This window comes from Schistocerca nitens, chromosome 6, assembly GCF_023898315.1.
Source record: "Schistocerca nitens isolate TAMUIC-IGC-003100 chromosome 6, iqSchNite1.1, whole genome shotgun sequence".
Taxonomy (NCBI): Eukaryota; Metazoa; Arthropoda; class Insecta; order Orthoptera; family Acrididae; genus Schistocerca; species Schistocerca nitens.
This window is the reverse complement of record NC_064619.1, coordinates 570704810-570721280: the sequence shown is the minus strand read 5'-3', so window position 1 is coordinate 570721280 and position 16471 is coordinate 570704810. Positions and strand designations below refer to the sequence as shown.

General features: G+C 43.1%; 1 protein-coding gene across 2 annotated transcripts in view; it reads right to left on the bottom strand.

Annotated features, from left to right (window-relative positions):
• LOC126263114 (cytochrome P450 6k1-like) overlaps positions 1 to 16471 on the bottom strand; it is a 277469-nt gene that overhangs the window by 183159 nt on the left and 77839 nt on the right. Inside the window, exons 1-2 of one of the 2 annotated variants that reach the window (XM_049960124.1) lie at positions 5972 to 6187; positions 5591 to 5829 (exon numbers count right to left, since the gene is read on the bottom strand). In XM_049960124.1, coding sequence (XP_049816081.1) covers positions 5591 to 5829; positions 5972 to 6017 — 285 coding nt within the window. In that variant the 5' untranslated portion in view covers positions 6018 to 6187. Of the gene's footprint in view, positions 1 to 5590; positions 5830 to 5971; positions 6188 to 16471 lie in introns of those variants that run through there. The other variant, XM_049960123.1, reaches the window with a different exon arrangement.

Sequence of the window (16471 nt, the reverse complement as noted above, 5' to 3'; positions counted from 1 at the left end):
CATTAGTGAGAGAGAAAACTTTTGCAGCCGCTGTGTGAATGGGTTCAACTGTGGCTATAACATGTTTACACTGCTGTGGCGTTGTTAGTGCGACGTGATGTGGCTTTTGGAAACGTCCATCACATGTCATTGCTTGCTGCACTATATAAAGTGCATTTTTCTGTGCGGTAACTGAATGTACGTATGTTTAGCAAAACAATCTGGGAATTCCAGATATCGCTTCCTGCTGTTTCTACAGCGAGGTTTGATGTTAGAGGGACTATGTGAGGATTGTCTATCAAATGCTGTTGGTTTGTTGTTTGGGCTTTATCCCTAGAAAGATATCAGGCTTTGAATGTGGAGAAGGACGATGAAGGTCAATACCCGATCTGATCTCGCTTACTGTGGTGTGAATGGGAATTTCATTTTACGAAACAACCTCACTTCATCAAAATTTTGCTGTGCTGCATACGGCAGCTCAAAATAGTGCTATGTTGCATCGATATCTCATACGTTCTTGCTATTGTTAATAGTGTAGTTAATTTCAGTTCCTCTGTACAAAAATATCTTTATTGGGTGCTTGAGTAATTATTACATGACACACTAAAGATTTAGCATAGGACTGTTAATACATTTATGCATCAGCTCTGTGCCTATTCCGTTTATAACTGGTGCAACTTCCTGTCAATGAAAAAATGCGAGCGTAGTTGTTATATATTCTGCTCGTAACACTTAGAGAGCAAGTTATTGATTTCAGACAAACCTAAACACTCACGTTTATCGTGAGAACGTAATTTTTGTTGAAGACACAATGTTCGGAGGTTAAAAAGAGCAGAAAATAATTCTGTTCAGCAACATCGATTATGTTACTCGCCTAGAAGTGGAACTGTAAACGTCTGTAGTATGAGTCCCAGTCTTCATCTTCAGGATGAACAGGCGCGATTGGCGGTGGTGGACGCTGTCCAGGATTGATGAGCTACTGTAACATAAACTGTTGCTGTGCCACAGTCCAAGTCCATCGGAATGCAGAATTGACATGAATGGATTCAGGTGATCGGCCAGCCGCGGTGGCCGAGCGGTTCTAGGCGCTTCAGTTCGGAACTGCGCGACTGCTACGGTCGCAGGTTCGAATCCTGCCTCGGGCATGGATGTGTGTGATGTCCTTAGGTTAGTTAGGTTTAGGTAGTTCTAAGTTCTAGGGGCTGATGACCTCCGATGTTAAGTCCCATAGTGCTCAGAGCCATTTGAACCCATTTTTGATTCAAGTGATCAGACAGGATGCTTACGTACGTGTATCGTGTCTAGACGTATCAGGGGTCACATATCACTCCAACTGCACACGCCCCACACCATTATAGAGCCTCCACCAGCTTGAAGAGTCCCCTGCTGACATGGAGTCTCCATGGGTTCATGAGGTTGTCTCCATACCCGCACACGTCCATCCGCTCTATGCAATTTGAAACGAGACTCCTCCGACCAGGCAACACGTCTCCAGTCATCAACAGTCCTATGTCGTGTTGATGGGCCGAGCCGTGGCGTAAAGCTTTGTGTCTTGAGTCATCAAGGGCACACGAGTGAATCTGCGGCTCCGAAAGCCCATATCGATGATGTTTCCTTGAATGGTTCACACGCTGACACTTGTTGATGGCCCAGCATGGAAACCTGCAGCAATTTGCAGAAGGATCGCACTTCTGTCTCGTTGAATGATTCTCTTCAGTCGTCGTTGGTCCTGTTCTTGGGGGCGTCAGCAATGTCAGGGATTTGATGTTTTACCGGATTCCTGATATTCACGGTACACTTGTGAAATAATCGTACGGGAAAATCCCCACTTCATCACCTCGGAGATGCTGTGTCCCATCGCTCGTGCGCCGACTGTAACATCACGTTCAAGCTCACTTAATCTTGATAACCTGCCATTGTAGCACCAGTAACCAAGCTAACTACTGCGCCAGACACTTGTCTTATATAGGCGTTGCCGACAGCAGCGCCGTATTCTGCCTGTTTACATATCTCTCTATTTGAATACGCATGTCTGTTCTAGTTTCTTTGGAGCTTCAGTGTATATAGTGTGTTAAAGTTGTAGTCACAGATATTTTGATAATTACTACCTTAATATGCAACCACCTCAGTGTGATAGTTGTTTATTCTCTGCACCTTTCAGTCTTCCCGCAAATATATCACGTAATATACTACCTAATATTTTCTGCACAGTCGTATCTACACCGCAAAGTAGACTAACTTGTCAGCATAGACAATCCGTTTTGCGTGCACGCATCCACACTTTTGTGCGTGTCCTCGTGCCTGAAAAAATCTGAACCTATGAGTCTTTCTCTATCGTTGAGCGAAGCAGACGCATTTTAAGTAACGGGGAATATTTATCAATGATACTGACGAAACAAATAAAAACTGGTGAGTTCAAAAACGAAGCCTCGGGTAAATTATTTACTGTTTGATAGGACACATATCGAGGCACTAAAAAATCGTCAGTTTTGTAACGGTAGGGGGCAGGGGAGGTAAAATTGTAGAGGGAGATGAAGGTTTGAATACGGTAAGCAGTTTCAAATGCACGTAGATTACAATAGCAGAATAGAAAAGAAGAGGGTTGTGCGGGATAGATTAGCGTGGAGAGTAGCATCCAACCAGTCTTTGAACTGAAGACCATATCAAAAAGTGTGGCCAGCAGTTCCCTTAATAACTTAATTACAGCGTCTCTACAACTAACTCCCAGCACATAATCAAGATAGAAAGCTGGCGTTTGCAGAGAGCTGAAGTTATTCGTTTTACATTGAACCTTAACGCCTTCTTTCTCGAGGGACGCACAGAGCTTTGTCTTCAGCTGTCTGTAGCCGCCGTATGGTTTGTCAAGCTCAGGTGACTTCTGTATGGAAGAAGGGTAAAAGAACGGACTAGCAGAATTGTAGACCATATTCTTAACATCGGTTTGCTGCAGATTTCTTGAGAACATTCTAAGTTCAAATACAATTTCTTTATTTGATTACGTCATATACCAACAAACACTGGGTGATATTTATAAAGATACGATCACATTCATTGGGACTGCAGGCCCACGATGTCCTTGGAGAAGGGTTGAATCGTCCGGGGATGGCAGCAGTGTCAAAGGTTGCACTGCCAACAGTCGTTTTCGACCGCGAAATGTGTGGGAATCAACGCCCGATGGGTTATGGTGGTTTTATTGACACCCTTCATGGCACCCCCTGAGGCGATTTCGTGTCGATTATGAACGGTGGTCTGAAATGTTTCCCTCGGCCACCCGCAAGAAAACTGCGTGATTTCAACTCTGGGCGTCGCTGTTCTGGTCATCATCACAAAAGGGTGATAATGTGGATCGGAGTCGATGTGACCACCTTTCTATCGTGTGAGACGTCCATAGACACATTGTGCAGAATTATGGCGAAATATGGTACCCACGTGGCATCATTAACTCCCCTTACACCTCTGATCAACTTTCGAATGGCTCTAAGCACTATGGGACTTAACATCTGTGCTCTTCAGTCCCCTAGAAGCTAGAACTACTTAAACGTAACTAACCTAAGGACACCACACACATCCATGCCCGACACAGGATTCGAACCTCCGACCGTAGCAGCAGCGCGGTTCCGGACTGAAGCGCCTAGAACTTTCGAGCTCTGGTATTTATCTCATGTATCGAGACCTTGCTGTTTGAAACGTCGCCGACTCCGAAGGTGACGTTTCCTGGTTCCACGCAAAACCCTTCCAGAGAAAGGTTGTGTTGTGGCTTGGCAAGACAACCAAGCCACTATGAGGAAGCCGAAAGGCACGCGTTTAAGCTCACGCGGGCTGGCGTGAGGTCTGGAACAGGTAAAGTAATTGAGACTAGCAAATAAAGTACGAAGCTGCTGGAATACTTAACTTTAATCCATAAGTGGTGAACATAGCTCTTGACGGTACATGCATCACAAGATAAATAGCAAACGATAATGGCGCCTTGCTAGGTCGTAGCAAATGACGTAGCTGAAGGCTATGCTAACTATCGTCTCGGCAAATGAGAGTGTAATTTGTCAGTGAACCATCGCTAGCAAAGTCGGCTGTACAACTGGGGCGAGTGCTAGGAAGTCTCTCTAGACCTGCCGTGTGGCGGCGCTCGGTCTGCAATCACTGATAGTGGCGACACGCGGGTCCGACGTATACTAGCGGACCGCGGCCGATTTAAAGGCTACCACCTAGCAAGTGTGGTGTCACCGACACCACAGGTTGTACGCACCTTTGAGCCAAATTTCAAACTTCTGCGTTGCAATAGGAGATAATTAAGAGGTTTCGAAAAACTGACCCTTTAATTATGTTGCACAGTGTATTTTGCGTTTCTTTGTAATGACTGCACTTGAAGCAACCAAAATCATTTCTTCTGAATGAAACATTTTGGAACTGAGTAATTCTACAGTTTACTGTCAGGAGGCAGTTCAGCTACCGTGAGACTTGAATTCTGTACCCTGAATCCTCATCTGTACTACTACAAAATACGAGGGTAATCCCAAAAGTAAGATCTCCTATTTTTTTATATGTACAGAACTCTGTTTATGTGGCAGTTGGTCATACTATTATGAAGAGTGCTTCACGCGCTGTGTGTAAACATGCTCACGCTACGCTGAGGCGCTGTCGGCTTGGCAGCCGTTGAGAATGGAGTTCCCGTTGGATGTTACAGCCAAGAGCGAATTGCTCGCAGTTATTCGGTTTTTGAACGCAAAGGGCACTGCGCCGATTGAAATCCATCGCCATTTGACGAAAGTGTATGGTGATTCGTGCATGGATGTCAAAAATGTTCGTAAGTGGTGTAGAGAGTTTGCAGCTGGTCGGACCGAAATTCACGACGAACAAAGGAGCGGGAGACCGTCAATTTCTGAGGAGACAGTGTTGAAGGTTGAGCAAAGCATGCGTGAAGATCGGCGGATCACCCTGGATGACCTCTGCACGTTGGTTCCTGAGGTTTCTCGAAGCACCGCTCACAGAATTTTAACGGAAACATTGAACTACCGGAAGGTGTACGCAACATGGGTGCCACGCATGCTGACTGAGGACCACATGCGGCAACGTGTTGATGCTTCCCGCGCATTTCTTTACCGCCTAGCAGCCGAACAGGACTACTTTCTGGACTCAATTTTGACGGGTGACGAAACCTGGGCATAACACTTTACACCTGAGACCAAGCAACAATGACGCCAGTTCATAACTTTATGAGCAGCATGGCGGCGAGCTGGTATGCCATGGGCGTACAAGAACTTCCACAACCTCTACAAAAATGCATCGACAGAAATGGTGATTATATCGAAAAATAGCTAAATGTTCAAGCTGTAAACCGATGTAAACCATTGTAGAAATAAACAGGTCTATGTACTTATAAAAAAATAGGAGACCTTACTTTTGGGATTACCCTCGTATATACATCATATCTTAGCAAACATGGACAGTTAAGGAAATTTACCTCGCGAAGAAACAAAATTTAACCTCACTTTACACAGAACTGATAAAAGTTGATATCATTCCAGAAAATGTATCGCTACATTTTACTGTCGTTCTATAGTCTCTAATTGCTGTTAGACGTCACCAAGTCTTAAAAAATTTTATTTCTGCTCACCTCGAACATCATTTTTAACTTCCCCGAGGTGAACGCCGGGGTCAGCTTGGAGCGCAGCCTCTTCCACTTGCTGCCGTTGAGAAACAGCAGGTGCTGGTTGAGCGGCTCGCTGTCATCGAACGGTATGCACCTGTCCTGGAAGGCGTCGAAGTCCTTGACCAGAACGTCGCGAATGAGATCCGGGTCGAACACCAGGAAGGCTGGTGCGTAGAGTGCGTAAAACCCAAGGAAGCGCTCATCTATGGCAAGACAAAGCTGTGCAGAACCACTTTTCTGCGGAAAAGTACCGTGGAAACAGAAACAACAACAAAAGCGCAAGAAACAATAACTGAAATAGAGAAGATTACAGAAACGGAAGCAGTTTAGAACGTCCATACGCACCTCGATGTCGCTTGTAGATTTCGTGTAGCTTAAGTTCAATCCTCATCTTTCCGAACAAAGCGTCTTTTCCTAGACTTCCGTAAGGGAAAACTGTTTCCGCCTGTGGGACGCCTTTTTTCGTCCAGTAGGAATACCAGGAGAGGAAGTAGAGGTAAACTGCGGCGGCAAGCACTAGAACGACGCCCGTCGCCGCACCCCACCAAGACTCCAGCACAATCGCCATGACGCTCATCGTGGTGCTTGTGGGGACCAGCAGATCTCGTGTTGCCTTGCCGACGACGGCCTGGAATGGAAGATGTCGGAGTGGACACAGGAAGTTTATAGTAACGGCACTACTGCAACATTTACTAACAGCTATTGGCTACATAACTTTCAGGATGTTATGCATTAAATGATCATTCTAATGGACAACAGTTGCTTCATGAAAGATGACGCAGCTGTTGTGACTCAGTAATCCTCCATAGGATGATTTCACCTTAGCTGTTAAAACATTTTTTTTTTTTGTTTTATCTCTGGACCTTTATCGATGTAGCATTCTGTTTCACAGTAAGCATGTAGAAGAAAGAACTATAAATAGTGTGAAGTCGTTATAAATCTAAAATCGGCGCCTTTTTTTTAGAAACTACAACCTGTATCGCCCAACCCAGTCCTAAGAAAGCGTAGCTAAGTCTGCTCCCACTGATCCTAAATTGACCGTCCTCAACCGTCATATCGAAGCACCACTCCATCCAAACGATTCCTTACGTCCCGCACCCACAGCAGAACTGTAATCCTTTTCGTAATCCAAGTTCTCAAAACTATCCATCCCTTTCAACGAACCTGTATTCTCCAACAAATAACACTGGCTACTCATTCCGTATTTCATCTTGTCACGGGCACACTTGGACGTGGAACTAGATTTTGTAATATAATTCATGAAAAATGACCTGAAACGATTGTCATATGTAGAAGAGACTGTATTTTTGACAACAATGAATCAAAGATGTTGCCTGAGTGGCAGAATCGATTCTAAGTAGGGGCGCGCTGAGCGCAGTAGCAGTCGCCGTTGCACTCTTGTATAGGTAGGATGTAATGCTTAAAGCTAGTGGCTAGCTGTGAGAATTTAGTTGCTGGTCTATGGACGCAGCATAATACAGTTTTTATAAATTGAAGTGATGAATGGTGTTGGTAGTGCTCACACAGAGTCCGTAAATGTCAGGTCGTAGTTATTTCTGTAAAAGTGTGAAGTATGTATCATTAATTTGTAAGGCTATAAGAACATCAAGAATTGAAGTAATATTGATCGTTAACAATGTGACCATTGTCCATGGCAATTAGAGAAGAGCAATGAATTGATACTGTAACTCAAAGATAAAGCAGCTGGAAGAAATTTGTAAGGTAATAAAATTTTGTATATTTAGTTTTAAGTATGCAGCAACACAATGTGGATTTCGCTAATTCTTACAGTGCTGACCCTTGAGTGTATGAACCAAGTATTTTCCATCAGATTTAATGTATAGATTGATTAGGTATACCTGATATGTAATATTTTGTGTGCTTAGTAACCCTGATACAAAAATGTTAAATTTTGGAATTTATTTTGTCAAACTATGTCAGAATTTTTGTCATCCAAGTGTTTTTAATTGAGAAAGTAAGTGAGAATTGTAGAACAGTTGAGAAGTTCACTGATTTTGAAGTTAATGTAAAATGTTTCATATCAAATTTTGTGAAGGAAAACTTTATTTTGAATACAATTTCCAAACTGAAGCATTTGGTCTTAGGATATCCCCTAATCAGTACCTCATCCTCTTCCATGTCGTGTTTATTTGAACCCAATGAATATTTTTTTTAAAGAAATCGTTTTTCAATCAGAGTCAGAAAAATATTAATGTGCCACAATCAGAAAAGTGTTAATGTTAGTAACAGCTTCGATGCGGCCAGCATTGCACAGCGCTGGCCCAATATCCAGTATTTTCACTGAACGTTTGCAAGGTTATTCGTTTATCAACCAATCTACGGACATTATTTGTATGAAGCTATTTTACGGCTGGCATTGCACTTAGCTATGCCACGATTGAATATTTTCTATGCATACTGTGGAGAGAACAGAACACCGAGATTACATCCGTTGCGACTCTATAACTAAGGCAAATTTGTTCATTGTTTATTTTCACAGGGAATTATATCAGGTTATTATACAGGGCCATAGAACTGGGTGCTTGTGAGACTGGATAAATTTCAGGATTAATTTCAATATGAAAACTGCGTATTGATATTGCGGATTAAGTCGCTCAGCAACACATCACACATTAAATATACATGACACAAACATTACGCATTACATATTCATTGGCAAACAAAACCTTTTTTTATAAAGAATATTATACTTGGCGACAGCTCTGCCAGTCGTTCGCTCTGTGAAATCCTTGATATTTAAAATAGTCAGGTTCTGTTCTTTCAACCACTCTGTAGCTATAAGTCTTTTTCGCAACGCAATTTACTAACTTGTACAAAAGTTCTTCCACAGTTCATCGGCATTCTTATGCTCCGCTTTGTTTTCCACTGATGTGACTGTTCAATATCTTTTTTGTCTTTGGGTTTGTACTCTGCATCTGTTAAGATGCCGCGCAAAAGTGTTAAGCTTCCGGCGCTATTGAAACAATTAGAGATACCGAAATAGACGATTTTCCGATTATTGACAACAATGTTGAGAATGGCAGTAACCACTCTGCGGGGAGCAGAAGAAGAAGGAAACCAGGATTCCGTTTCTCAAAATAACGTACAGTTTACTGACAATTTGATTTCACCTAGTTTATCATCTGCTCTGTCTGTCGATTCCGGCATAGCGGACGACGCTGAGGTAAATGTTTCTAGCCTGCAGGTGTCAGAACACGATTCTTTACCGAATCCGGCCAATAAACTTCCCAATTCTTGTACTGTGAGTCAGAACACCAATAGTATGTCAGAGGCAAAGCAGTGGAAAGTACTCAATCTGTTTGTAAAAAGTCCGTCACATTCCATTAGCAGTAATTACGCAGATATTGCAACAAACGAGACGTCCATGGTTGTAGATGATGTCTCCGCACGGCGAAACACAACACAGGTGACACCCGACACATGCTGGCCGGGGTGGCCGAGCGGTTCTAGGCGCTACAGTTTGGAACCGCGCGACCGCTACGGTCGCAGGTTCTAATCCTGCCTCGGGCATGGATGTGTGTGATGTCCTTAGGTTAGTTAGGTTTAAGTAGTTCTAAGTTCTAGGGGACTGATGACCTCAGAAGTTGAGTCCCATAGTGCTCAGAGCCATTTGGAACCCGACACATCAGTTGAAAAGAATACGGAAGCGATGCTTCAAATTCTCATGCAAATAATGGTTAAACAGAATAACAAAAATGATGAACAATTTCCCATCATACGAGAAGAATAATGTTCCGTGATACAAGAAATATGAGATAAACAAGTTGATACCACCATTCAGTTCAATGAACAATTTTGCAGCATACGTGACGAGCTTCAATCGTACACAGAAACGACTGAACTGACAACTGTTAAGGCCAGTGGAAAACGACTTTCCGATAAAATTGCAGCCATGGCCAGGTAATGCGCAGACACTACCAAACCGTTGAGAGATGACATTAATGCTTTGACATTAATGTAGTGAAACCTACAAAAAGCTTACATACGAAATCCAATCAGTTAATGAAAGGTAGATCAACAAGACACTCGATTAGATGCACGTCTTAAAGTTCACACTGAGACCTCAGAAAAACGATACAAAGACTTCCTCCGTAAACACACAGTTTTTACACACAGTTTTTACAGTCATTAGCATTACAAAGACAGGAAGTAGAACAGCAGTTGATCAATAGTCGTATAACCCACATAGACGCTAGTATAAATTCTGTTACAGACGTTGCCACGTCGCAAATGTCACATCCTATTAAAAAACCCATCGACAACACAGAGCAAAATTTTACAAGAAATTAACCAGGACCTCTATTAAGCGACATGAAATCGTCAGTTTTTCCTCTGACGCTACCGTCAGCGACAGCAGTTTGGTAATTTAGGAAAACATTAATGAACACATTGTGCCTACCAAAAATCGCAACAAAACTAAGTTTCCCACGTCAGAAAATTCATTGCTATTCCCCACCGATCGATGTGCAGACCAGATTCATACAGCCAAATCAATCCTCAACAAATAACTTTTATTTTCCTCAGATTAATGATGCGAACAATCAAACATCAGACGCCACATTCAGTCTCGACACAGAACAGAGTTTGTTTCCTTCCGTGACGCATATCAAAAATGTTGGGTTTTCACTGTGTCACAACGCAAAATTCTTTGAAAACCGAGACAATTTCCCTTATATTGAATCATTTAACTGTGCAATTAATGCTGCGCAAAAGCAAACTACGTACACCCCTCAGGGCCCACTGATATACACTCCTGGAAATGGAAAAAAGAACACATTGACACCGGTGTGTCAGACCCACCATACTTGCTCCTGACACTGCGAGAGGGCTGTACAAGCAATGATCACACGCACGGCACAGCGGACACACCAGGAACCGCGGTGTTGGCCGTCGAATGGCGCTAGCTGCGCAGCATTTGTGCACCGCCGCCGTCAGTGTCAGCCAGTTTGCCGTGGCATACGGAGCTCCATCGCAGTCTTTAACACTGGTAGCATGCCGCGACAGCGTGGACGTGAACCGTATGTGCAGTTGACGGACTTTGAGCGAGGGCGTATAGTGGGCATGCGGGAGGCCGGGTGGACGTACCGCCGAATTGCTCAACACGTGGGGCGTGAGGTCTCCACAGTACATCGATGTTGTCGCCAGTGGTCGGCGGAAGGTGCACGTGCCCGTCGACCTGGGACCGGACCGCAGCGACGCACGGATGCACGCCAAGACCGTAGGATCCTACGCAGTGCCGTAGGGGACCGCACCGCCACTTCCCAGCAAATTAGGGACACTGTTGCTTCTGGGGTATCGGCGAGGACCATTCGCAACCGTCTCCATGAAGCTGGGCTACGGTCCCGCACACCGTTAGGCCGTCTTCCGCTCACGCCCCAACATCGTGCAGCCCGCCTCCAGTGGTGTCGCGTCAGGCGTGAATGGAGGGACGAATGGAGACGTGTCGTCTTCAGCGATGAGAGTCGCTTCTGCCTTGGTGCCAATGATGGTCGTATGCGTGTTTGGCGCCGTGCAGGTGAGCGCCACAATCAGGACTGCATACGACCGAGGCACACAGGGCCAACACCCGGCATCATGGTGTGGGAGCGATCTCCTACACTGGCCGTACACCACTGGTGATCGTCGAGGGGACACTGAATAGTGCACGGTACATCCAAACCGTCATCGAACCCGTCGTTCTACCATTCCTAGACCGGCAAGGGAACTTGCTGTTCCAACAGGACAATGCACGTCCGCATGTATCCCGTGCCACCCAACGTGCTCTAGAAGGTGTAAGTCAACTACCCTGGCCAGCAAGATCTCCGGATCTGTCCCCCATTGAGCATGTTTGGGACTGGATGAAGCGTCGTCTCACGCGGTCTGCACGTCCAGCACGAACGCTGGTCCAACTGAGGCGCCAGGTGGAAATGGCATGGCAAGCCGTTCCACAGGACTACATCCAGCATCTCTACGATCGTCTCCATGGGAGAATAGCAGCCTGCATTGCTGCGAAAGGTGGATATACACTGTACTAGTGCCGACATTGTGCATGCTCTGTTGCGTCTGTCTATGTGCCTGTGGTTCCGTCAGTGTGATCATGTGATGTATCTGACCCCAGGAATGTGTCAATAAAGTTTCCCCTTCCTGGGACAATGAATTCACGGTGTTCTTATTTCAATTTCCAGGAGTGTACTTAGCAGCCCATTCTGAGAAGTAAACTTTTTCTAACAACACTTCTGTTCGATCTACTATTTCTAAGGATTCCTGTGAAACCACGCAATATACCACCATTCCGTTTATCTCTTTCAAAGCAGCTACGTATAAACATGACAACCTACACTCAGAACCCAAAATTAACAGCTACAAGAAGACGATGCCCTTTACTACAGAAAATAAAACACAGCAAAGTCGTGGGAGTCACGTTCAGAACTTCAGCACAGTTGCAGATGTTATGAGTAAACAGAGTTTTACTATCGACGCTAAACCAGCCCAATCTGATGTCACAGCCCGTATGAATGGTGGTCACAACAGTTCTAATGAACAGCATATTCACTCTGATAACGTTAGAGAACTACAATTGACAGTAGCTTTCATAAAAAATATCATCTTCTGGCACAGCTGACCTTACACTGCCAAGCAATATTTGTGATATTTCAGATAAAATTTGTGAAACTGCTCAGAGTAATACCTTCAGCACCAGTACAGAAAAGCCTAAGCCACGAAAGCAACGCCGTAGAAAGCATATTCAGAAGACCAGTATATTTGCAGATGTCATTTTAAGTGAACAGGATTATTTTATCTACGATCAATCAGTTCCATCTAACGACACAGGCCGTCAGGATAATGCCAAAAACAGTTCTAAATTATTTTCGCATCAGATTACGGAAGGGGAAAAAATATTTTATATTCAATTCGCCGTTTATTTAATACAAGCAAACACGCAGGTTTTGATTTACCGACCCAGCACAGTTATCCTATACAATCTGAAAACAGTTCTGATAATGCGAAGATTTCTCAAATGTTACAAATTAATCAAGGTCAATGGCAACGGATAGCACAGCCTATTGAGAATACCAGATGCCACGGACAGACAGTATGATACCTGCGACAGGTAAGTGGCACGCCGTCCTTGAAACAGGCAGCGATGCGGTTAACAATACCGTCGGGCCGCACAGCTGCACGCCACAGCTTACTTCAAAGCAATGTAGCGCTACGCCGACCAAAACAAAACTCTCCTCCACATATACCAGGCCCACTGACGTCAAATCTGTTTCCTTTTACTCGCAATGCCCATCTGATTTAAAAGCTTCGCACAGATCCTACGAAACTAATCGCAAAGTCATCAGCAGCAAATCAGTTAACAACAAAATAACCAGGTTTCAATACCACCAGCACCTAACTGTCAAGCATATTTATTTGAAAACATCGATGTCCAAAAATAATCACATCTAAATTCATATGAAAAAAATTATGCCAAGCGAAACACAGAGCTGGATTAGTTATGTTGGGCGATGTAAATACAACAAGGAGATTCTGCCATCACACAAATTACTTTTTATACGAATTTGCTTTCCCGGACTGCGACGTTACACGGTTCTGTCACTGATACACTGAATTTGTCTATTTTCTTTATAATTCTTTTGTAGCTATGCAACACCTGAATGATATGTACTGAATTTCAATTTGCGTAGTATAGCAATAATGAGAATTACTGAAATACCAATAAGGTAAGTTTTAGCGCCAAGAATAGGATGCGATTATGAACGCAGCTATACGCACGCTTATGTAAGTAGCAAGAATTTCAGAAGAAAATATTACAGCATTTATTCTACGAAATTTCTATGTAACCAGCTACTTCATTTACACTACTGGTATGCACCAATTTTGATGACATAAATTATTTCTTCAGTTCGATGTCTTGCATTCTGAAGACAGCACACTACTGCTATTTATACATATGTTTTCAACACATTTCACCTTTGTTTAAAAATTTTTTTGCTACTTTGCGGGAACTATGATATTTGGCATTAGTCTTGCAGAAGTCTTTATTTGCATTACCAGCAATTTATGCAAATTATGCTTATTTTGGTTCTACATGCGGGTTCACATATCTATAAAGCACACCAGACTTTTACTTGACACACTTCCTATCTTCATATAAATTCTATTGTCACCTTGTTTTCACGATTCCTGGATTATTCAGCGTTTTATTTAGGTGGCGTCGTGCCCGGTGGGGAGAATCTTGCAGGTCGGTTCTCTTACCGCAAGTTTAGGCTTTGCACATTTTTCTGTTTTTTTACGGGTGTACATGATAACAACAACTGGAAGGGACAACATTTATTTTGACGTGTGTCCAGCGCCAGTGGGTCACATCCCTTGGGTGGTCTGACCACTGCAAACGGTAATTCAAACATTTCTTCGTAATAAGAAGTTGTGTCCTTTTGTATACAGCCTCTATACAACTTATATTCATTTATTTCCTATGCTATTTTGTCGTTGCTGATACCATTTAATGTGCTATTTTTTATGATTCTATTCTACTCCACTTTGCCATTATTGCACACCCTATAATAACAAAATGAAATTATGTATATTTAGTTTTAAGTATGCAGCAACGCAATGTGGATTTCGCAAATTTTTAGTGCTGAACCTTGAATGTAGGAACGAAGTATTCTCCATCAGATTTAATGTATAGGTTGATTTGGTATACCCGATTTGTAATATTTTGTGTGCTTTGTAATCCTGATACAGAGAAGTTAAATTTTGGAATTTATTTAGTCAAACTATGTCAGACTTTTTGTCATGTAACAATCCAAGTGTTTTTAATTGCGACAGTAAGTGATAATTGTAGAACAGTTGAGAAGTTCACTGATATTGAAGTTCATGTAAAATGTTTCATATCAGATGTTGTGAAGAAGAAACTTTTATTTTGAATACAATTTCCAAACTGAAGCATTTGGTCTTAGGATATCCCCTTATCAGTACCTCATTCTCTTCCATGTCATGTTTATTTGAACCCAATGAATATCTTTTTAATGAAGTTATTTTTCAATCAGAGTCAGAACAATATTAATGTGCCAGAATCAGAAAAGTGTTAATGTTTGTAACAGCTTCAATGCGGCCAGCATTGCACAGCGCTGGCTCAATATCCAGTATTTCCACTGAACATTTGCAATGTTATTCATTTACCAACGGATCTACTAATATTATTTGTATGAAGCTATTTTACGGTCGGCATTGCAATTCACTGTGCCAAGATTGTACATTTTATATGCCTACTGAGGAAAGCGCAGAATACTCAGATTACATCCGTTGCGAGTCTAGAACTAAGGCAAATTTATTTCATTGTTTATTTGCACAGGGAATTTTATCAGTTTATTATACAGGGCCGTAGAACTACGTGCTCACAAAACTGGGTAAATTTTAGAGGCATTGATTTCATTATGAAAACTGGGTATTGGTTTTGCGGACTAAGTCATATGCTCAACAACGCGTCACACAGTAAATTTGTATGACACAAACATTACGCAGTACATATTCATCGGCAAACAAAAACACAAAATCTTTTTTAAAGGACGCTACAATCATAATGCCACAGCCACATACTCCTACAACCCCTCCCACATCACTTTCTCTCGTCTAGACACCCTTGTGTAATGCCAGTCCCATCCCAGATGGCGCAGCGTCACTACCCTCTAGCATTCACTCCCCGCCATAAGCATGGCAAGTGCCTACTCATCCTATTTTATTACCCCAACCCTCGCAATACATATCCTGATGAGCCAAAACAATATGACCACCTGCTTAGTAGCTTCTTTGTCCGAGTTTGGAACGAAATACATCACTAATTCCGTGTATCAGTGAGCCGACAGTTTGTAGGAAGTTTTGTGAAACTATGTGGAATGAGATGTCAACGCAAAGATCGTGTAATACACGTAAATAACCGGCCATTGATTTGTGTACGCGGTTATGGCGTCCTATAGCGACGCAGATGGGTCCCATAGTACAGGGTTATTACAAATGATTGAAGCGATTTCACAGCTCTACAATAACTTTATTATTTGAGATATTTTCACAATGCTTTGCACACACATACAAAAACTCAAAAAGTTTTTTTAGGCATTCACAAATGTTCGATATGTGCCCCTTTAGTGATTCGGCAGACATCAAGCCGATAATCAAGTTCCTCCCACACTCGGCGCAGCATGTCCCCATCAATGAGTTCGAAAGCATCGTTGATGCGAGCTCGCAGTTCTGGCACGTTTCTTGGTAGAGGAGGTTTAAACACTGAACCTTTCACATAACCCCACAGAAAGAAATCGCATGGGGTTAAGTCGGGAGAGCGTGGAGGCCATGACACGAATTGCTGATCATGATCTCCACCACGACCGATCAATCAGTTTTCCAATCTCCTGTTTAAGAAATTCCGAACATCATGATGGAAGTGCGGTGGAGCACCATCCTGTTGAAAGATGAAGTCGGCGCTGTCGGTCTCCAGTTGTGGCTCATCAATTTTCCAGCACGTCCAGATACACGTGTCCTGTAACGTTTTTTTCGCAGAAGAAAAATGGGCCGTAAACTTTAAACCGTGAGATTGCACAAAACACGTTAACTTTTGGTGAATTGCGAATTTGCTGCACGAATGCGTGAGGATTCTCTACCGCCCAGATTCGCACATTGTGTCTGTTCACTTCACCATTAAGAAAAAATGTTGCTTCATCACTGAAAACAAGTTTCGCACTGAACGCATCCTATTCCATGAGCTATTGCAACCGCGCCGAAAATTCAAAGCGTTTGACTTTGTCATCGGGTGTCAGGGCTTGTAGCAATTGTAAACGGTAGGGC